General features: G+C 36.9%; 2 protein-coding genes across 5 annotated transcripts; one reads left to right on the top strand and one right to left on the bottom strand.

Annotated features, from left to right (window-relative positions):
* Window positions 1–641: 641 nt before the first annotated feature.
* Window positions 642–8,616, bottom strand: LOC110839151 (persulfide dioxygenase ETHE1, mitochondrial). 2 transcript variants are annotated; one of them, XM_022083055.2, is made up of 6 exons: window positions 8,202–8,615; window positions 7,662–7,806; window positions 6,831–7,016; window positions 5,301–5,483; window positions 2,767–2,883; window positions 642–1,461 (listed from the first exon to the last, which is right to left on the bottom strand). In XM_022083055.2, the coding sequence occupies exons 1-6, from the start codon at window positions 8,364–8,366 to the stop codon at window positions 1,412–1,414; spliced, it is 846 nt and encodes a 281-aa protein (XP_021938747.1). In that variant the 5' UTR covers window positions 8,367–8,615; the 3' UTR covers window positions 642–1,411. The 2 variants fall into 2 exon arrangements, with proteins under 2 accessions (XP_021938747.1, XP_087210185.1); XM_087354059.1 differs by lacking the exons at window positions 642–1,461; window positions 2,767–2,883 and adding an exon at window positions 4,908–5,167 and having other exon boundaries at window positions 8,202–8,616.
* A 6,550-nt stretch (window positions 8,617–15,166) lies between these two features.
* On the top strand, window positions 15,167–23,405 carry mlt (tubulin folding cofactor E like protein mlt). Of its 3 annotated transcripts, none has more exons than XM_087353998.1 (7): window positions 15,167–15,286; window positions 16,544–16,796; window positions 17,625–17,806; window positions 18,792–19,031; window positions 19,445–19,661; window positions 19,963–20,132; window positions 20,883–23,405. In XM_087353998.1, exons 2-7 carry the CDS (start codon window positions 16,554–16,556, stop codon window positions 21,202–21,204), a joined length of 1,374 nt encoding a protein of 457 aa, XP_087210124.1. In that variant the 5' UTR covers window positions 15,167–15,286; window positions 16,544–16,553; the 3' UTR covers window positions 21,205–23,405. The 3 variants fall into 3 exon arrangements, with proteins under 3 accessions (XP_087210124.1, XP_021938737.2, XP_021938738.2); XM_022083045.2 differs by lacking the exon at window positions 15,167–15,286 and adding an exon at window positions 15,920–16,055; XM_022083046.2 differs by lacking the exon at window positions 15,167–15,286 and adding an exon at window positions 16,354–16,463.
* Window positions 23,406–23,439: the final 34 nt, after the last annotated feature.

The raw sequence follows: 23,439 nt of genomic DNA, 5'->3' as shown, positions 1-23,439 counted from the left end.
GATGGCAGTGGCACAGAACCCAAAACCAACTTTCCCACATCCCAACCCAAACACAACAGAAAATGATATGTAACACTGAAAAATGTAAGCTGGTTCACACTACTAAATGAATATTGCAATGAACTACGACAAGAACAAGCAATTCCACTGAGAAGTCACAAGCAATTTAACAGGGGTACATTATATTCCACACAAACTCTTAAACACACCTTCTAAAAATAACGTCTCAGAACCATGCTGTTACTGGCAAACCTCCAGCTTCATACGAATGGAGTATCCCCTTTATTAGCTTTGTAACAATACATGAACAATAAAAACACAATTACGGATCATGATTTCTTAGTCACTTAATGACACTTTCTCAACTGCACAGATTATATAGTGCCCGATGTTAGGATCAAAGTGAATGACAAATTGGAAAAGAATTAGTCATTGCCTGTTTGAAGATGCTAACCAAGAAAGAACTCGGAGAAGCTACAGAAAACCTTCACAAACAATCACAGCACCACGGAATATTTGGATGTGGAATCTCAGATCTGGGTAGTGTCTATGGATCATGTAAAATGCAGAGGTACAACAAATGACAACTTACATCAAGCTACAGGGAGAGCAAATGAATTAAAAATAAAGAAAACTACAAATTGATGTAAATCCCATTTTACATATATTTTGAATATGACAGTTTGCAGGATTTTACATTGTATGTATGATCCTTATACACTGACATTTCTAATCATTTGTCCTCTTCTTCAGACAGATGATAAATGCCTACATATTGTTCCACAAGCTGTTACACCGTATTTTCTCCTCAAGGACACTTGCAACTGATTTTTATAAAATGCACTGTCTTTCAATACTTTACTTCTAAATTACTACTTAATATAAATTTTACATAGCAGTACTAAACTTTTTTAAAAAAATCTTCCATCTGTTACAAGCAGATAGAACAAGTTCCTAGTTCCATATGTGAAACAAGTAACACAAATGCAACAGCAGGACCACAATATTTCATAGTTACGCTTGTTAACATCAGTATGTATAACTTTTTTCAATACTCTCTAAATTTCTCTAAGAGATAGATTTCAGCTATTTTGTTTCTACTGTAAGAAAGAATTCATGAATATCTAATCTGTGACTGATATTATCTTTGAATTGTTACATTTCCTATGCAGTTAGAATAAAAGAAATAAACAGTTAGAATCTTACAAAAGAGTCTAACAAAGTTCCATAAAAAGCTCAATGATGTAATCATTACAGTATAAAAATATATCACATATAACAGTAACAAAAATATATATTTAGAAAATATTAATAACAATTTCTCAGACTTGGTATGCAACAAGACACATGGAACAGTAGTTACGATAACCAATACTCTACCACTACAGAACTTATCTGACAGGGGGTCTGCTCAGGGCACGTCATGCAGACCACACACTCTGTTTGCTGGAACAGCTCTGTCTGCAACAGGCAACAAAACACACACACACACACACACGGTTAATACTATAATAAGAAGGATATTATAAGAGCAATGCATTCTTCCAAGTTAATATCAATTACAAGAAACAGAAGGGGCATGTGGTTGGAAATAACTGTTAATGACCAGTAATGAAGTAATTTCATGGAACTGAGTCGTCCTCCAGAAGCTAAAAGCAGCTATAAGTAGTCAAGAAATTCTATGCCTTTTATGGAACCTGATGGCCCAGTGGCTCCCATACTGAGTCAAATGAATCCAGTCCACAACCTACCGTTTGCCAAACAAGACCTAACTTGTATGATCTGAAGCTTTCACAGCGACTAAGTATAATGAATTATTCTTGGGCTACCAGCCGTGTCAGGTGGTTGAATGGTGAAAACACCAATGTTTCAAGAACCATCTCCATCCTCATCCTCAGGGTATTTCAGTACGAGGACAAAGACCGTTCTCAATCCGTTTGTGTTTTCTCCATTCAACCACCTGGCACAGCTGGTACTCTGAGAAGAATTCATGAAGACCTAACTTTATACTAAGTACTTCTTATACATCGGTCAAACGCATGATTCCATTATTTCAGTCACATAAATATTTTAAATTAAAACAAACTACACATTTCTGCCACAACAGCAGGTGTATAATGATAGTACTTTCAGAATCAATGGTTTTATGCATTCTTGCCAACTAACAGAAACAGAGAAAGAAATTCTCTTCATTATTAAGGACACCTGTACTTTCTTTAGAAGCTGACAGCAGGGTATAAATAGTCTTCTTTCTTCTTGCCACTCCAGAAACAATAATATTACAGTTTTCAAGGTTAAATTCAAATACTAAAATTATTCAAAAACTTTCACATATCAAACAGGATTCTGAGCTTGCCTGTTGCTTGTTTGGTTATTTTATGATGCTGTGCCAACTACTAAGATTATGTTCCATTGAAATTAAAATGGCAGCAAGACCCTTGAATGAAGAATATGTAGGGATGAGGACAAGAGCAGTCATGACCTATTTTAAGTTACTTTCCTAGCATCTTCCTGGAAGAGCTAATGCAGTCATTAAGAATCTCAGCCAGTGTAATCACTCTCCAACTAAGATTCAAACCAGGCACCTCCCAAATGATAATCAGATATATTACTTTTGTTCCAACCAGTTAGGTTTGGATTTCAATCAGAGAAACACATTTTACTAAAAAGTGCCGCTCCTAATGCAAACAACACGATAAACATAAATTCTCTTCATTTCTACATAAAAATATACTACAAGCAATAATTTCAGTGCTTCAAACTTACCAATCATTTTTGGATGAGGTAGGTTAAGATTCTCCATTATTTTGATAAATTCATCCAGTGGCTTGGTGAGCCGCGGATTGTAATGCTTCTCTTCGCCAACTGTTGTACTCGTCTGACCTGTAACAATCATGGCTGTCAAACATAATTTCACATCCACATTTATAAAAATTCAGGAACAATAAAATTCACCTATTGTATGAAAAAAATCCTACCTTAATGCATAACAAATTTCTGATAGTGATATATTTATCTCATTGGTTAGCAAGTTCTTTAATAACATTATAAACACTGCATAGCTCATTCACCTTCAAATGAGTTGAAGGGATGTGAAGAGGAAACACAATTTCTTTTTATGGTATCGTCACAGTATTAACCTGGAGGTCAAGGGAAAGCCACTAAATTCCTCAGCCATGACAGCCAGGCTGCAGTGGGATTCAAAAGTCATATGTGTTGGTCATCTGCTACACTGCTAGATAAATTACATTTCTATCCTGTGCCACTTGAATCCAATTTACACTTTCACACTATTTATCTCAGATAAATTTTTCTATTATCTTTCCATCTGCACACAGGGAGACACACAAAATAATACATACTTTACAAATTTGTAGTTTTCTTAACTTCACCAATAAATATTTCTTGCTCTGAGATAAGAGGTTCAGACGACCCACATAAAGTGAAAATATAAGATGAAAAGAGGAAAGAGATTCAGAACAAAGACCTTGTTATGAGTTCTGTGAATTAAAATAAAAGAACAGGAAAATTTAATTACTTCACATTATTGCAGACGACTGCAAAACTATTAAAGAATTGACGCTAGAAGTTTTATAGGTGAATGTGATCAGAAGGGCGGTAGTTACTTTCATTTCACACTGCATCTGAAGTTTTAGAGGTACAGCTCACATTTATTTTTAAGTTCTCAATGTTTTGATCACATATGTGGGTGTTTATTGGCACAGGATCAGAATCTCTATTAAACACATTCAGTCTCTGTAAACAATACAGATGATTGCATCACTCAGCTTTCACCAGAGAAAAAGTGACTTAACGTAGAATATCATTTATAATCACACAAACACCAATCACCATCTCCACAAGCCATGCAGCCAAAGTGGTCATACACAAATATTCTGCCTCTTTACAGAAATACAAGAGAGCAAAAGGATGTTCCTGTAACTTGAAGATAAGAGTGATAAAGTACACACAACTCTTCTAGACCTAAATACAAGAGCAACAAGAGAAATACATATTGTGCAGATCTCAGATAAGCTGAAATATGAAGAGGAGATAACTACACTATGGTATATTTCATGTCCTAAACACTGCCTCAGAGGGAATGACAAAAAATGAAAGAGATCAAACACTGTATCTTCTGATTAAAGGACAAACTTTGAGGAATCTTACTATATTTAGATTATTTGATCAGCTCAGTTTCACAAAAAATGTTATGCCAGATGTCATGGTCAAGTGGATATCATTCTTGCTTCATATTCAATAGGTTCCAGGTTCAAATCCCAGCTCAGAGACCAGCTACCCTGAATGAGGTTTTCTGTGGTCTTCCTCAGTTCATCCTAGCAAATGACAGGATAATAACTTAAATTAAGCTTTGACTCCCTCCTTCATATAACTTTTCCAATTATTATTCACTAATAATCCGTTATTTAACATTTTTGTCTGAGTTATTGGCAGCATCATAAATAAGCCACACACACAAAAAACAGCTTTCAACTTGAATTTGTATAACACAATAATTAAAGATCCAGTAATAATTGCAACCCATGTCTAACGAAAACATCAAACAAGAATTGAATCAACACCAATTATTTAAGTAAACTTAAATGTTAAACATATTGCATCATATCCTACTTAACCACTATCACAAAGGCTGACGTATAGGCAGAAATAGTAACTAACTCAACACAGAAGCATGATGCAATAAAGCAAACATTACTACTTCCAAAAGAAACATTGGTGTTGGAACTTACCACAATTTGACAATGTTATAATAAGTTTAGTTTGTTAAATGATTGTTTCTTAGTTAGCTGCACACACCTGCTCCACCCTCATCTAATCACACCAACTCCCCTCTCCCTTGTTCTAGTCTCTACACCCCATGCATACTGACATACTATGTGCTCTACCCTGTCTTACCTACTGAATATCATGAAATAATAAGCAATCCAGCTTTGTGAAACGGAGCTTCTGGGTCCAAAACTCAGCTCTAGACGACCTACCATAACAGAAGTTCTTTTGCAGTTCTTTGAGGCAAATTTTGAAGTATGTGGTAATGGGTTATTTTAAGAAGAATACGTTGAAGCAGCACATGGCTACTTCAATCTGCATTTCTTCTAATTCATCACTTGCAGTCAGTGTACCATTTGATGCTATAAAACATATGCAGCTGAAAAGAGTCTCAAAATCACAAAACAATAAAGAATCAATCATATCTCAACTATTTCATGGACAGCAAACATCACTGTGTTATTCCTCATCATGGTAACATGACGTTAACATGAAAGAGAGAGACAATTTACCTTTGTAGTCATGTGCCGGGTAAAGCTTAAAAGTATCTGGAAGTGTAAAAATCTGGTTATGGACAGAGTTGTAGAGGGTTTTAGGATTTCCTTCCTGGAAGTCAGTGCGACCACAACCTCTGATGAGCAGCGCATCACCAGTGAAGGCTATGCCTTGCTCGTAACTCACGAATGTCACACAACCTGTGAACAACAGATGTTATCAGTATTATGAGTATAAGATTACATGGTGACTGAGAATTATGAACTCAGATCCCAGAGAACAAAAAAAAAGTCCAACTAAGGACTTTTATATAGCTTTCTTGGATTAATATAAGTTTCGTTGTAGTACGATTGACACAGTGAAATGATTATGTTTTCAGGGTGCATTTGTGCAATTCAATATAACAATTCAGGAAAAAGAAGAGTGAAATCACTAAATATTAGAACAAAAATAAGAGCAAACAAATTAACAAACAAATTAGCAAAAGTTTTGTAACTGATGGTGTTTTAGTACTGTACTTTTACAAATATGCAAATTAAATGTAGTAATGGAATCTGAAGTAAATTAATGATACAAGAATATTACCTTGAGGTAGATCAGAAAGTATATTATGCTGTGACTCTGTCTGAATATCACAAGTTTTGCTCTGCGACTTTCTTGTTTGCATTCTATTAACAAATGATTTCGAACATGCTAATTTGTTCACAAACACACACCTAAAAAGGGTGGATAAGACTCTAAAAAGAAATCATAATTGATATATGGAGACAAATATGAAGTAGGTAATATCCACTTTAAGTTGTTACTCATCTGTCGCATGCATGTTACTTATCTTGCCCAGCTCACCCTCCTTGATTGAAGCATCCATTAGTAACAGCAACAGAATTAAATATCACTGTATGAGGTTCGGGGGTTCAAACTTGGCCGAGATCGATAGATTTTTAAGGGTGATAAAAATCCGTACCACAACTTCCTTCGGAGGGCAAGTAAAGCTGCCGGCCCCATGTCGTGGATTTACGGCATGTAAAAGAACCTTACGAGCATGAACGAGATGTTTCATAAACAAAACTCAGTGGCTATTTCTCACCCAAGTCTCTCCTTATTCACTACTAGATGGTTCTAGTAGTAAAATCAGGATTGAGTAGAAATTGTGCAGAGGCAGTGGGCTTGTCACTCACTACTCACAAATACACACTTCAAAGACATAGAAACCTCCCAGGTGGGAGGAGGCCAAGGCTCAACTTCAGGCTGTTGCGCCATAGAAGAAGAAGTATGAGCATTGTATTATTCACGACCTCTGGTACAATGAAAAAGGTTTGTTGTATGTGTATTCAATGCAAAGAAAATATACCCACATTTGCAGTATCCCTGGAGAAATTAATGTGATTTAAAGTAAATAGAAATGACTACAAAAACTGATAATTGCATTAGATGTATATACGACACTATCTAATTTTGATATACAATTTCCCTTCCAAATATTTTCCATTTGAATAAACATCTAACAAGACATGCAAAATGTTTAAGAATTAAGATAGTCTGTATACCATTGGTGTGCCCTGGGGTGGATCTCACTGTAAGTTTATGACGCCCAAACTGAACATCAAAGTCAGCTTGAACATAGATGTCAGCCACCGCTCCACTGGATTTAGAGATCAAGCTCTTTGTTCCTGGCAGCAGCTTCTTGAGCAGCCCAGTGCCAGTCACATGATCAGCGTGCATGTGGGTGTTCACTAGACATCAGAAAGAAAACAATATAAACATTTAAAAATAGCTCACTCTTATCTCCACACAAAATGGTTACCTATCCTGATCATTTGTCCAAAAGACACATGGAATAGGGATTGAGGAAGAGGAGTGTTAGTGACGTACCATGTCTAAAACTGTTTTCAAAATCTATTTTACTTTCACTGGTATAACTATTGTCATTTGTCAAAGAACAGTTCAAATAATTAAAAAATCATGAAAGTGAAGAGACAGATGTAAAATTATTTTAACTAACATAAGAGAAGGATGTACAAAATACATAATAAATATGCACATCTTTGCAATACAGACACAGGGACTATAAATTAAGGCCTCTCATTGTGTATAACTCAGAAAATCCACGAGCATGTTAAACATTTCCTGCTTTTCAAGTTTTCAATATCTTTGGCAATTTACAGAAATGAAACTCCCCACATATAATGAGAGTCGCCTGTAACAGGAAGCCAGAGAAAACAACATACTGTGAAGCATTATAAATTGTGCTCTTCACCAAATACTATTATGGTGACTAAAGTGAGAATAAAATGCATGGGATATGTGTGTGAAGTCCTGAAAGAAACTTCAGCCATACTGCTATAGACAGGTCCAAAATCTGTAAGATTTTTACTTACTAGCATATTTTAAATTTAATCCCAAATCCTTGATGAGCTGTGTATCCCTTTCAGCATGTTCAAGAACAGGATCAATTATGACGGCTTCCTTGGTAGTGGTGTCCGCCAAAAGGTATGTGTATGTGCTGCTTTCATAATCCAAGAGCTGAAAGAAGTGTTGGATTAAATTAAATACAAACATAAAAACTCCCTGTTATTTAAAATACAAAATGAAAAGGTTTAAAGCATTAAAATCAGCTCACAATTACTGCAGTTATGCCACATTTTTAAAAACTCTTTCAGATCCTCTGTTAGACTTAGCCTGACACTCACTAAAATGACATTCTGAACTTATGCTGGACTCAATTCTAGAGGACTACAAATATAATGTCTAAGAAGAAATTTAAATAAATTAAAGTTGCGACATTAGTTTGTAGATCCCACACATTCCAAAATTTCGGGCTCACTACGAGAGTTTTAAAATTCAAACAAAATAAGTACATTTGTTGTATTCCATATTTAAAAATGTACGGATTTCAGAAGATTAATGAGATGTCCTACCTGACGGAAAAAGAAATCGGGAGACTGTGAAACACTTTCTGGTAACATCATGCAATGATGATATCGAAAAATATTTGGCATGTTGTTCACATGGCACTTCAACACCTCTTTTATAAGGTAGGAATTCACTCCCCTCAGGGCACTGCACAAGGACTTCGAAAACATAGGGTTATAATACAATTGCACCTGTCAAATTCTGTTTCGTAACACGCCACTTTAGACTCGCGATATCAGTATGACGACGTCTACTACTTGCCACGAATCAGAAGTACAAACTGATTTTCACACCTATTTCGTAATATGTTTACATACGGAACACTCTGTCACGCTTCTATTTATCTCAAATCGCCAGCTATTGACGTGAAGAGCCATGCTATAAGATTTAGAACTGCAAATCACCATGATTCGGCTTTGCAAATAATATTGGCACCAATGTGACAGCAACAATACAACCACTATTATAAATTTAAAACAATGTGGCGCAGCGCGGATAAGATTTATTTCAATGGACAAACAAGGACAACAAGAAATGTGTTGTATTGAAGATGTAAGATCCTATGGAACTTTCGTAGATTGCAATGAGTTAACTGATACTCTAGGATTTGGGGTTTTATTCTTGCCAGGAAAGATTGGGCTGCGAAAATAATATTGGTATCTCTGCGACAATATCAGTGCCACCACCATCACCAGAAATTGAAAACACCGCGGTGCAGCGCGCTTTTTAAATCTGCTTGTGTATGGGGACAACATTTTTCAGCAGACAAGCAATACGCATTCAAAACAATAACTAGAAATGTATATATCCACACTATTACAAGTGACCTGATGACGTTATAACGTGCTATGGATCATACGCAGATTACAAATTAAGTAACAGTTACTCTGTCGTTAAACCGTATGTTACTTGCACTCATTTGACAAATTCAGTCTTATTATCTGACTTGTTCACTCCACAATGCTAAGTCCTTCTTGAGAAACTTATAGCCACTCAATATAGTCATTTGAACCCAGTCCACAACGTCACACTCTGTTTGTAAAAAAACATTTTAATATTATATTTGCGTCTATACCTAGACCATTAAAGTTGTCTCCTGTCTATTAGTTTTCAGATGAAACTCATAGATATTTAAATTGGAACATATTTCAAATTCCATGCACTATTTAAAAGTAGTAAATTTTTTATTTCACTGCAGGGTTTAAATAGTATTTGATACTTCGCAAGTAACATAGTAGTTTTTCAGAAATTTACGAGTGTTGTTCGACCTTGAGTTAAATGTTTAGAGCTCGTTTATTTCTGTTGTTGTCCAAATCTGCTCTTTGAACACATAAACAGCAGTAAACTTAACACATTGGTATACCTGTAAAAATAAGATGAATGTTGTTAGGATACATTAGCATTTATTGTATAAGTTACATGATCCGATCTGTCAAGTATATGACGCTCACTTATACATATGGGCCTGATGGTTTTATTTTAATTATGCACTTATGCTCCATGGATGATGTTTACAGACCATGGCTTACGAAAGCGTGGATAATCCGAAATTACTGATGTAGAAAGTGATTATTTAGTTGCCTGTCAATGACTGAACATTATTTTGATATCATGTTGGACAGAATTAAGTGTTCGGTGTATTTTTAAGTACATGATATTACAGGAATCCACTAGTTAACGTACTAGTCTAGTGTTAAAAAAGATCTGGGTTCTATCCAAACCTTCGCTACTAACAGGGTAAGAAAAAGTGTATTAACAATTTGAGTGTAATGACAACCAAGACGGGAGTAGGGGCAACTCCCAAAGCGTCATGAAACATTATCAAATATACTTCAAACAATGAAGGATGTAGTATATAATACTGATATAATTGCATGAAAACAGTATGGACTCGAGATTTTATAAATTAAGTACTGGTTAAAATATTTCTGTAGCAGTTATGAAGGAATGTGTTCGTGGGTAAGTGTGCCCAGGCAGTATATTCATCTTCGAAAAATGGGGGAGGAGCCTTGTATAAAGCAAAGAAAATGATCTGACGTAATTCTGCCAGAATATATAATGTGAACTTCAGTTTATGCGTTTAGAACCGTGTTCGTCGATTCTGTTCAGTTTTTTCATGTCAATTTCTGACAAAAAAAATTATATAATTTAGAATCTCTCTGCAATGTAACAAAACAGACAGCTGCAGCTTCGGCTGATACTTGGCATTTCAAACGCCTGAGTGCGCCCCTGCAGATATTCTTTCGGTCAACACGCTTAACACACGTGCCGGAGAAGTTGCCGATCTTACGGTAAATGAGAATTACAACGTATACAGGTTTCGCAAACAAGTTTGAAAGAGATGAATGTTATATTCAACAGACAGACACGAACCAATCGTGGTTCAGAGAAGTGTAGAGATGTCCACGGATTGATAAATTGAGTCTTGCATTATTCTATAAAGCTATTTCAACTGCAGACATATTAAAAGCGCTTAATTGAGTATGAAGGTAAACTTATATGGTGAAAGAGACATTTTTATTGATCAGCTCCAAAATTATTATACACGATTATATGCATGCAAAAAATTCATTCTTAAAGTATATATGTGAGAGAATATTTTTAGCGAGCTTAATGTATGCGATGGGGTATTTGTAAATGTTTCAATATCAATGTTCGATAACAGATTACACAAGTGCCGTATTTCATTCTTGTTGAGTAGTCCGGTTGGGCAAGAATCCTCATGCAAATTTGAAGGGTCAATACACATCCTAATTTTAAATCAGCTTATTCTATTATATTTTGTTACAATTTGCTGAAGAAGAAATTTGTAAATATGGCGAATATGTCTTCGACGATTTTGCGAATTATGCTTTATCAAGCCATGGGTTTACCAGGGGCCCCAGTACGACATCGGTCACTCACCCTAGCATCCAGCATCTGTAAATTTACTCCTGCGCTATCCTTGCCTATATAATTACTAAAAAAACGTGACCACGCCTATCAGCATGCTATAGTCGCCTGCGCATTTGTTGCAAATGTAATGATTGCAGGTTCAAGGATTAGATGGTGGGGAACAAACAAATTACTACGCGCCAAAATGTGTACCGTTCTTTGTTTCTCCCACCTCTCTGCTTTTGAACGTCATTCAGATATAGTTTGGCGGGAATTAAGTTGTCCCTACGCATTCAAGTGTGAAAGACATTCAGTTTTGCCCTAAGATGCATAAACCCAATATATACCCTTCAACCCAACTTCCCTAAGGAACGCCGAAAGTGGAAACTTTTGTGGCCAAATTTCTCATAAAAATTAAGATAATTAGAGTTTTAAATATTTCAAATAACTGTATCGGTTGATGACAACGAAAACTATTCAAAATGGGATTTGAGGTTCTGTCGGCGATAAGGATGTCGATGTTGGACTTTAGGGCTAAAGATGGAGGCAGTATGTCCCTCCAAAACATTGGTATCTACCTACAAGTTCTAAGATCAATCCTCCCCAGTGGTAACTATATTTACCGCTTGAAGTAACACTCATTTACTCTGTATTTTCTCCTCAGAGTGTTTTGTGGGTTTCGTATAATTTTCGCCATAAACAGCGATCATTTTGTTAAACAGCATTAACGAACTGATCGTTGTCATGGAGACGCGTAGTGTTTCTTTCGAGACACGGACTAAATATTTACATTTTATTTAGATTCGCATCGGTTGCGAAAGGTTAAATAAGAGCTAAGACAAGTTGGATGCTGTTTCTGAAATAAAATCTGTAATATGTTGTGTTTCAGACATGGAATACCTGTTTCAAGGTTCTTTGCAAGGTTTGAGAAAAGAGTGTCTCGTTGACCGAGATGCCTTCTGGTGAGTCACGAGTGTAATGCCCTGTACACCCCCGCTTCTTCAGGGTATACTTCAGTTGTCTCTCTTCAAATTATCATCTCTCGGTCCCTTCAATGTTAAATTGCTAGTCAGCTAGGAAAACGCGCTAAACAGTTTTACCGTCACATACAACAAAGCCCTTTTGTTATATATACATTTGTAACAATAAATGGAGGGGCACGTTTCGGTCGATTGTAACATCACCTTCTGGTTTATCTCGAATATAATTGTACTTCTTTTATAACATCGGGAAAAAAAATTCCACAATTTTTAAATTCTTGATTAACCAGGACAGCTCAGTCAGTACAGTGGCCATCTTAGGGTTGGACGACTATGGTTTTGATTCCCAACAGTAGGGACTTATTTCTTGGCTACTAGACTCAACCAGTCTCCTACCCAGTGACTTTCGGACGATCCATCGCTGGAGATAAAGCTGAACACCTCCTCCAGTGTAAGAATAAGTGGAGCTGTGCCTTCACTCCTAGCTTTAAATTAAATGGATTACATTTTTGCATCCGTCTTTGGGTCCTTGAAAACTGCGCCCATGTCTTGCGTTAAAAATAGTTTATCCGCATGCAAGAAATAGTTACTTTCTCCTGTTGAACAAATGTCCTTAGCCTTCGTTTCCCGGCGTACAAATGAATCAGCAGCCCGCACTTCTGACTCAATCTCTTAGAGATCCTGAGAGACCTGACAAGGACACGCAGGATCACTCGAAATTTCGACAGTTATTATTAGACTTACAGGACCCGTATACAACCAAAATATCTTCCAGATTTTTCTGGAAATATCGCTCCTGAGCAATACACGTATATCGAGTGGCGAAAAGATAATGACATTTTCATTTAAAACAGTGGTAAACATAAAAGATTAAATGTATTTGAACAAAACGCATTGTAATCGGGTTCGTTGTCTATTAGGTTCACGTGAAGAGCAGATCGGATGTACGTTCCACAGAAGTTTCTCCTTACATTTGTACCACCGTCCTCCACCGCTGTATAACCAGCAGTAACAAGATAAATTTTGAAGAAAAAAAAACTTCAATCGCTGATGTGACGTTGACAGATGATTAATCTACCAATTACTCATCACCGCCAACCAATGGCCATTAGCTGTTGAAACCATTCATCGTCAATCCACCTAAAAATGGAATATCAGGTGATGATGTGGCCATGAAATTTCAGCTGACTATAATTACTAGCTACATGTAATGACAGACCAATGACGAAAGCTACACGACCGAGTTCAGCTTCTTCCTAGCTGTGTTCATTTCTACCCAGAGGTCAGACTGGATGAGACCGGTTTATGGCTAGTTTTGCCAAACGAGCGTTCTTAATGACGTGTCCGGACAACAAAATACTTCCGCCAGAAGTAGTATGCACTGGTTGGCCTTGTCCATTGTCTCTGAATTTCTACGTCTTTAAGATCATGGTCGTATCGAGGCGGGTCACAGCTTTTGTTTGGCACATGGAAATCCTGTCATCTCCATTCCCTAATCACTGATTCAGTGTCTGTAAATAATAATAGAAGACGCTTTATAATGTACTTAAGTTGAGTCAATGTATGTACTAACACGTATATAAAATACATTGAATGTCAATGAACAGACAGATTGAAGTGTATTAAAACTAAAGTAAACGAAAAATCAGTATCTTCATATTTCAGAGAAAACTCAATAAATCTTGATGCACTAATGTGCTAGACTGCGTAGCAATGAATATATTCTCTGTTCTAGCAAGCAGTGGCCTTGTGTTGGTGGGGTGGATGATGGTTGCTGCATTCTTGGCATCCCACGTTCGTTTCCCAACAACCGGCTCTCAGGTTGTGCGTAGAATAATTTGATATTCATCTTTCTGCGTTCTGAAACATAAGTCTTCAGACAAGAACTCGGCTTACTTCAGAAGTAAGAACAAGATGGCGGGGAAACGTGTCCATTTACATCGATTTCAGGTATAACGAAAATACTTCTTCAGTTACTTGTAAATGTAGACGAGAAACAAGATGGCGACCTTCAGCTTAACGGCCCATATGGTCTTATAACAAATCGTACGAAATTGAACAATAATGACATTACTATTATTAAATATATTTCCCTAATGTTTATGCACAACGCTATGAAGAGGTATGGAGGAGTTGAGGTAAAGCTCTATGGATTCTTAACTTTGGTTCTAGATTGAAGAGGTGGGGTCAGCTACTCCCTCCATCCACTTTGCTCCTTAACCAGGAGATAGGAGACTGGGTGGGTCCATTGGCGGGCTCTTGTTTGTACTGTAGTGAAGCTTCGGGTTCCAAGTCGAGACATTTCTTGATTAGCCATGCGACTACCAGCTTCAGAAATTTAGCGTAAAGTACAACTAACATGACTCTTTCGTGTCAACTGTACTTAAAATTAAAGGCATGCCATTGGTACGGTCAAAGATAATTGGCTTTGTAATTATTAACAATAACTGGTTGTCATAACGACTGGTATGATAATAACCTCTGTGCGGGTTATTCCCTTCGTGCATCAAGTTGCGTGTGGATGTGTGTCTAAGAATCTTAGGAGCATAACCGAGTAAATGTTTAATTTTTCTAAAATTATTTGTTGCGTTTACAATCTAATAGCGTATAACTTGTAATTTAAGACCGGCAAGAGTGCAAAATCACATTTGGAAACACTGGCGTTTTAAAATGGAGAACAATTTTCCACACTTATTTTAAGAAACCTTGTGTAGAAGTACTTTGGAAATACCTAGCATTAATGAAATAATGCTACTAATAATTATTGAAAAATAATGCCATAAATAAATTGTTTATTGATATAGAAATTCGGATGTGCAAGTTCAGGTCTTGCGTCTTGTTATGTTAACACGTGATAGACACAACCATATAAATATAAACCAGCGGTTTTATGAAGATGTTTTCGTTCTGTGTCTCTGGGTTGACCCGAATCCAGAATTAGCTAGGAATGTGCGGGGTGACCCATTTGGCGGGAGCGATCTGCACGAACTGACACCAGTCACAAAGAAAAAGTGGATAGCCGAAGCTTGGTAACGGTTCTAACAATTACTAATAATACAAATGCGGCAAGAATGGTATACCAACATAACAATGCCGAGTAAAAAAATGACGTAACATTGTTTGATGAAGTCATTGTTTAGCGACGACGACAAATCACGAATTGTTATAGTAGATAAGAACATAGATATATTGAAGGAGGTGATTATGTTATGTACCTTCACTCTGAGTTAAAGCAAGTAAGTAATTTGGAATCTGAGTACAAAAGTGATAATATCAAGGGTAATCAGTATTTGGTACATTTGGCAAGTATAACATAAAAATTCTGCTAGGAGATTTCAATGCAAAAATTGGGAGAGAAAAAATATGTGGCGCGCATGGATGAGGCAAAAGATGTGAAACGGGTATTGGTTGGGAAGCCTGAAGGGAAGAGACCTAGACGTAGATGGGAGGATAATATCTATCGAGATGTATAGGAGATAGGAGTTGAAGACGATTGTATTTTGCTGGCCCAGGATAGGGACCTGTGGAAGGCTTTGGTTAATTCGGTGATGAACCTTCGGGTTCCCTAAGCCATCTAATTAGTTAAGTAATTTGGAATATTTTTTGAAACGTAATGTTGCTAAACTGAAATTTGCCTGAGAGCGTGGCAACACAACCAACACAACTGTGGTATGGGTTGCAGTATTAACAACAGTGAGTGTACAGGTCTTTATAACACAAATAACAACAATAATTCAATACCTTATGCCACAAAAATTAAGGACAGAATGAAGTAGTTACGTAACATTTATTTTTAATTATTTAGTTATATTTGTAATGTCTGAGCATTTCGATTATCAGTTTCGACTAATGGCAATCGGTAAATGGCCTTGTACACATTAGTGGCCTCTATACAAGCGGCAGAGAACTACGCCAGTCACAGCTGAGCTTTGTAAATATAAACACATAAGTCTGCAGCTGGAAGAAGACCTCGACGGTCTGCTACCGTCGAAATATCGCAGAACAGTAAGTTATCTTTCATAAAAAAATAGCAGAAATTACTCATTTACTGCATTTCAATAATCCGATGTGGTACTTCTGCAAATCGAATGAGAAAATAACACTTACTCGAGCATTTACTGAGTGTAAAGTAGTATGAATTTACGTCTGCTTTGTTCACTGTCCATGTTCAGTATTGTGAGTGAAAGTTTTACGTAACAAGTAATTGCTTTCGCAATTGTTACGTAAATTTTGTTCCCCAAAAATAGATTCATGACCCAAAATATTATGGTGCTGAAATTATATGCCTAGATATAAGGTCGTACGCCGTTTCTATGTGTTATGTTTTTGCGTTTCAATTGAAGATTTGGAAGTTTGCCAATGAGATAACCAAGCTAAAATCAGCTGTTTGGTGAAAGTGCGTCAAACAAAGCAGTACGTAATAGTGTATGTGGTGTTCGCGAAGCAGCGTGATATGCACAGGTGAAATGTGATTTTATTCATTACTGTTTCAGATTTTATGAAATGTCATCACTTTTAGAAGCGATAGATACAAAATATGGCAAAGAAGAGGCAGATAATTATGACCCTGATTTGCCTGTTGCAATTTACGTGCCGAAGAAGAGCCCAAGGAACTCAATCCCGTCACTGTTGGTGCTAAATGATTGTGATATTGAAAGTGCAGGGGATGAACAGGAATTGGAAGAGAAATGTCAGGAGGTTGAGGAGCTGGACCTAGCTCAGAACAAGCTGAAAAGATGGACTGAGGTACGTGAAAAGTGAAGGGAAATTACAGGAAGTGATAGCTTTGTGTGGACCCGTAGGAAAAAGAAATGGTTTGGATTAACTTTAAAAAAAGTTTTCACAATTGCTTTAGATAATTCCACATGTTACTATTAAAACACACAAGATTTGAGGAGGAGATGGTAGGATAACATTAAGATGGATCTAAGGGAGGAAGGGAGGTGGATGGAACTGACTGAGGAACATGTTCAGTAGTGGGCGATATTATTACCAACATTGAACCTTTGGGTTTTATCATCAGAGAGTAGGTATAGAAATAAAAGTAAAAGTTTCGCAATCCCAAGTAAAAGATGCAAATGATGCTACAAGAAGTTCCATATTGTTATTTTCCCAAAAAAATATTTTTTTAAATTTGAAAATCCTTAAATGAAACTCAAATGACAAAAACATATAAACATAATAATAGTGAGCATAGGTCATAGTGATGTGATTTGAATTGTTTCAGCAGTGGAATGTCATTGCAGTGGAACGTTTATTGTGCCTGACGTACTAACTTCCAGCGACACAGACAGATGCCTATTTCATGATCAGTCAGTGTAGAACTTGTAGAGGACAGCAGTGGGATCTTTCCACATTGTTGGCCAGGCATTTCACCATTTTCGTCATTGACTCGTGCCAAAGACAAATATTTCTTTTATTTGATAAAGTGTTGGTAAATCAAACGACTTCGGAGGGCTGGGAGATTTGAGCCGTTGTCTCGAAAGACTACGAAAGGAGAATGAATTAGTCTGAGAGGTACTTAGGCTTCAGAATGTAGGATTATTAAATTTAGCCACGTTGATTTCGTTTCAGGTGTTCAACATACTGAAGCATATGCCGAGGGTGAAGTTCGTCAACTTGAGTTACAACAACCTAACAGAAGAGCTTGTGAATTTGGACAATAGGGATCACTTCCTATATCTAAAGAACCTTGTTTTGAATGCTACTCGTATCAACTGGCAGAGTGTTCGGGATCTGCTACAGCTTCTTCCAAGGTTTGCTTCTTTTCCTTTCTGTTAAATCTCGAGCCTAAAATCATGTTTACTTTTTGGTAGCAAATTACAGTTATTTTCAACTGTGTACAAGCTGAGGTTTCCATGGCAATGTTAAGTATAGGTGGTGATCTGGGGTATTGCGCCAGGTTTGTTTTGGAGGAAATTTTCACATGACATTATTACTTCCTTTTGTCAAGGAAAACTGCAAATGCCTATTATAGTGAGAGATCTAGAAATGAAAATGATGTTTAATTCACTGTCGTAATTACAGCCTAATCACAGGCTTATCGCATAGGTCAGTGGTCCCCCAACCCTTTTGTGCCTATGGGCACATTTGAGAGTTTATGAGATCGCGGTGGGTACCAACCAATTAACAAAGCCAAATTTTCTTTTCTCTGAACAAATAAGATATGGACACCAAATAATACACAAAACAACACGACGTTTAATGATACGAGAAACCACGCAATCAAAAATACAATTATTATTACTCAAGTGGGAAGTTAGTGTGATGTTTGGCGCTGCATTTCATCAGCCAGTTTTTCAAATTTGGGAGTGTAGGATGATGTTGCTGCTCGCAAGCAATCGTCAAGATGGGCGTCAGTAAGTCGAGATCTGCGCTTTGATTTTATGATGTTCGTGGTTGAACGCCCTTCATTATTCAGTATAACCTCTTTCTGTAACAATGCAGGCACCCAAAAAAAGCCTTGGCGGGTGCCACTGCCATAGGTTATAATTTTGCAGAAAATTACCATATTTTCCAGACTATAAGACACATCCAGATTTTAGAGGCAACATTTTAGAAAAAACCTAGTATGCCTTTGGATTATGATGCACACAGATTTTAGGTAGTATTTTTCAGGAAGAAAATATGTCTTATACTCGGGGAAGGATGGCACTTTTCTACATCTTATGGTGAAAGTTGTAACCAGAGTTCCAACTTACTAACCCCTCCATGGTGACAAAGTGAAATGTGCTGTTGTAGTTTGGAGGAGCTGCATCTGAGCCTCAACAACTACAGCCACGTGGAGTTGGGTGATGAGGCAGATGTGAAGACGAGCTCTCGCTACTACTACAATGTGAAGAAGGTACACTTCACAAGGAATCCTGTAGCCACATGGCGAGAGATATGCAAGTTGGGCCTTGCATTCCCTAAGTTGGAGGCCCTCGTATTAGCTGAATGTCCACTGCAGTCACTTGACCCAGCTCTTTCTGTAGGGAACAGGTGTGTAAGGGGTCCAGACCCTTCCCACTTCATTGCTCACAGATGACGTACTGTTCAACACCATATAGCCTATGGAGATAACAAAGTCACATTAAGTAAACTAAGACCTCATACTCAGCAATATTTCTCATTTATGGCAGTAGAAACTGACTCTTTAAAAATAACTTAGTTGATTTTGCTTTTTCAAGACTCTTGAAATAGGCGTTTCTATTCTTCTGCCCCCCCTCCTTTAATTATTGATGATCTCTTGTTGACTGGAGCATTGTTAAATTACCAGTGCTAAGGTAAATGTAAGTCCTTAATGATCAATTTTTAGGAAACAAAGAATAGTTGTCCGAGTGTTCTCTGATTATTTTGGTGAATCCTAAATAAATTTTTATGTCTATGTCATTAAATCCTCACAAAATTGACAGAAGTGCATCAGAAGCAGATACATCTCCTGGGGGACGGACAGAGAGCGAGTGTGAATCCAACAGTCTCCCAAGCTTTGACTCACCCCACAGCTGCTTTAGGAAGCTGCGATTTCTTAACTTGAACAGCACGTTGCTAGCAACATGGGATGATGTGGAGAGGTTAAGCAGGTTCCCGGCACTGCAGTGTCTACGTCTACAGAGTTGTCCGCTGTTTGAGGTGAGGGGCTCATTTAAGATATCTTCTGCAATCCAGAAAATGCTTAGTGAGGGCCTTGATGCTGGTAAGCACCTCTGAAACATCAGTTTCTGTGAGACTACACAGAACAACATACCAGAGTTACTCTACATATATGAGAATACTGCAGCATTAATTTTATTTTGTGATTTTTTTAACATTAATGAATATTTACCATTTTACCCTCTTTAATGAAAGCTTTTGCAATTTGAAATATTGAGGTTTCAGGAAGTAGTAATTTGTTTGAACACTTCATAACGAACTGAAGGTTCTGTTGTTTCAGTACCCACAGGAGTACACTGAACATGAGCGTCGTCAGCTGCTCATTGCCAGGCTTCCCAATGTTCAGACACTGAATGGAGGTGCAGTTATAGGTGAGGAAGAACGGGAGGATGCAGAAAGGGCATTCATCCGATATTACATGGACAAACCAGAGTCTGATCGACCAGAAAGGTGAGGCAGTTAAACCGTCCACTGTCAACCTATGTAAGGAACTGGATGCCAAAGAATCTCAAGATTTTTGTGATAAATTATATGCTAGAAAAATTTAGTTTTCATAACAAGAGTTTTACAATATTAAACCACAGGCATTAGATAGTTAATTTAGTGAGTGAAAAACCAAATGTTAAATTTGTTCTGATGATATATTATCATATTTTTCATAAATTAATGACTAAAAATATTTACCCCCTTTTACTTAAGTATTCAGAAGTGCCATGGTATGGTAGTCCAAGTCAAAACTGTGCCAGTGCTGGATCATTTAACTGTTTATTCGTAGGTTTAGCCACAAATACAAAAATATAGTAAGCTTTGAAATATAAATTAAATAACACATTAAGGAATGTATGCATAATATGATTCTGGTGCATATACCAATATTTGACCTTCTGAAGTTGTTACATGCATACAGATACGGACGAAGTGATATTAATAGGTGCTCTGCAAGATGCAAATGTGCCTCCGTCATCAGGGCGATGAGTATGAAGATTTCTGTCTTCTGGGTTGTTGCGCTGTGTAGTCTGGTAGATGTTTACCAACGTTTCAGAGGTCATACTGCCTCCGTCATCAGGGCGATAAAGCATGACCTCTGAAACGTTGGTAAACATCGACCAGATTACACAGCGCAACAACCCAGAAGATAGAAGTCTTCATATGAGGCCTTGTTCTAGCCTCTCACTGCATTATTGCACTGTGGCATTGCAGATACGCTGACCTAGTGGCAGTACATGGGAGGCTGGACCCTCTGGTAAATGTAGATTTGAGCCCTGAGAAGCGCGTAAAGATTCGGTTCACACGTGGAGAGGCAAGTGAAGTTCGCAGTGTGGTCGTGTACCAGACGGTACAGGAGCTGAAGCAAAAACTGGAGTCCATTGTTAAGATCCCCTCATCACGCATGAAGCTGTTCTATGTGGACCAGGACATGAAGGATATCACAGGACCTGAGGAAATGCGTTTTCCTAACAAGCAGCTGTACAGCTACAACATCTCCAGTGGTGATGAGATCATTGTCGATTCCAAACATTAGGCATAAAAACAAATTTGTTCTATTTCTTTAGGAATTGTTGGAGTCTCATTATCAGATTGTCATGTTTTCAAACATAAGACTATATAAAATTTTGCTATTCTGGAACAGAACTGGAGACAATTGGAATTTGTTTCTGTTTGGAACATCCGAGTCATGTCTCCATTATCTTGTGACAGTGCAATTGGAATTTATGTTGGAATCATGATAAGACACCAATAAGCTAGCTTCCATACTAACAGCTAATTGAAAGTATGCCAGATGTTAGCATGATAGGACACAGAATGTTGAGAATAGGTAGATTATCTAGGTTCCTGTTGGAGAGTCTGGACACGTGCCATTTCTTGTGTGGCCGCTCCTGATAAATGTGGATGTCACAAAAATGGCTGTGCAAGCATTCCCTCACCAGCACTGCCCGTTGTGTTGAGCGACAATATTCTGTATTCGTAAAATGGAAACAATTTCTGTAGAGAATGACAGATTTAAAATATTTCCAGGTTTAAGTTTATGGCACTGCAGTTTTTGATTGGTCTGAAAACTGAAACTTGCACTTTTTCATTTGAAATTTAAAAAAAGATTTTCAGAAGAAGCTTTTAATGCACTTTTACCAGATGAAGATGCAATTTGCAATATTCTTAAATTTTATTTATAAGTAGCACAGTATTCTGCATCATTTGGACTAATGAATTTGTCATTTTAAACTCTTCATGTAACAATCTCTTTATGCTGTTTTATGAAAATGTTTAGTAACTAACTATATGGTGGTGGTCCAGTGATTAATTTTTGAAGCTGCTACACTGATAATGCTACTAGTTTCAAGTATAAGGACTTGTGAAAAAATTAACTTATTTTCTAGTCTCTGTTAGTGACATTTATAATTGTTAGTTTTTATTTTAATTATTTTTAAAAAATATATTTTTTGTTTCAGATATTTGTCTATGTTTAATATTGTTCTATAAACAGAATTGTTTTAATATCCTGTTTTACACAGTAAATTCTGATATCATAGAGACTTCCATACTTTGTTGTGTGTTGTAGAAAGGTTTGTTGTAACGAATAATTGAGCCATTGTTGCTTGCTTGAGAAACTGTTAGGAAGCATGAAAAAAGGTAATTAATTCTTCCAGCACCTTATAAATGGCCTCTTCATTTGTTTGTGTGTCTGAAACAGTGATCAGTGTTTGCCATGATCTGATTGGATGGCAATAGTTTCAGACACAAGATGTATTTTAAATGAGGGGAATGCTTTGAAGCTTTAAGTTACAATACAATTTGTTTCATCATTGTCACAATACATGAATGACTGCAGCAGTTTTGTGAGTTATAAAGGGACACTAAAGACAGCCAGGACTGAGAGATCTAAGACATTATATCCAATCTCTGAATTTTTGTGGTTCCAAAAACTGTACAGAATACTTTGTAGGATGAAGTTGTGGCATTCCAGTTAAGAAGGGTGAGAATGGTGCATTAAACACTTAGCAGATCCTGAAATGACTTGTGTTTCTTGTTTGGCTACATCATAGTTTGTGTGATGATGACATTTGCTTGAGTTATTCTTGTATTCTTACTAGATCGTCGATAATGTCTCGTCTCTTTATATGAAAGAGCGAGTGATAACCTTAATTGCAGCACTGTACTGTGTAAGATGTGAAGGTGAATGCAATGAATATAAAATCATGCATACAAACAAAATTGTTTACACTAGAAAGGACACTAATGCCACAGTTTTGTTTGTATGCATGATTTTATATTCCAATACACTGCACAGCATGCAAGGTTTTAAGATGAATGCAATGAGGTTTTCATGGGTGACCATTTGTAGAGTTCAGTGGTTTGGAGACTGTCCTTGCCTACATCTTCAGGGTTGATGTGATCACAAACGCAGTGTTTAAAACATTGGATATTAACTCCATACTTACATGGATCATCATCTGAGAAGACTTCGTTGCAATATTGTACTGCTTTGTGAATTTAATTCTTTATGCTGTAGTAATTGTTGTGCAAATTGTTTTATTATAAAGTGGTTTATTTTTAAAAAAATGATTATAGCATTATGTACATTTGGTTGTCCTCTGTATTGTAAGTCCATTATATACACACAAAAAAGTGAGCCTTAAATGAAAAGTGAAGGAAAGTATTTCCAGTTGGACAAGACTGTACTTACTTGCAATGTAGGTAATAAAATGTAAATTATACAGATGTTTACATCATGTTGTGTGTTGTTTACAGCTTACCTTGC

The sequence above is a fragment of the Zootermopsis nevadensis genome, unplaced genomic scaffold, assembly GCF_977971745.1.
Source record: "Zootermopsis nevadensis isolate Lab colony 2312 unplaced genomic scaffold, Znev_1.0 Znev_ptg000022l, whole genome shotgun sequence".
NCBI classification, from domain to species: domain Eukaryota; kingdom Metazoa; phylum Arthropoda; class Insecta; order Blattodea; family Termopsidae; genus Zootermopsis; species Zootermopsis nevadensis.
This window is presented reverse-complemented; position numbering and strand designations above follow the sequence as displayed.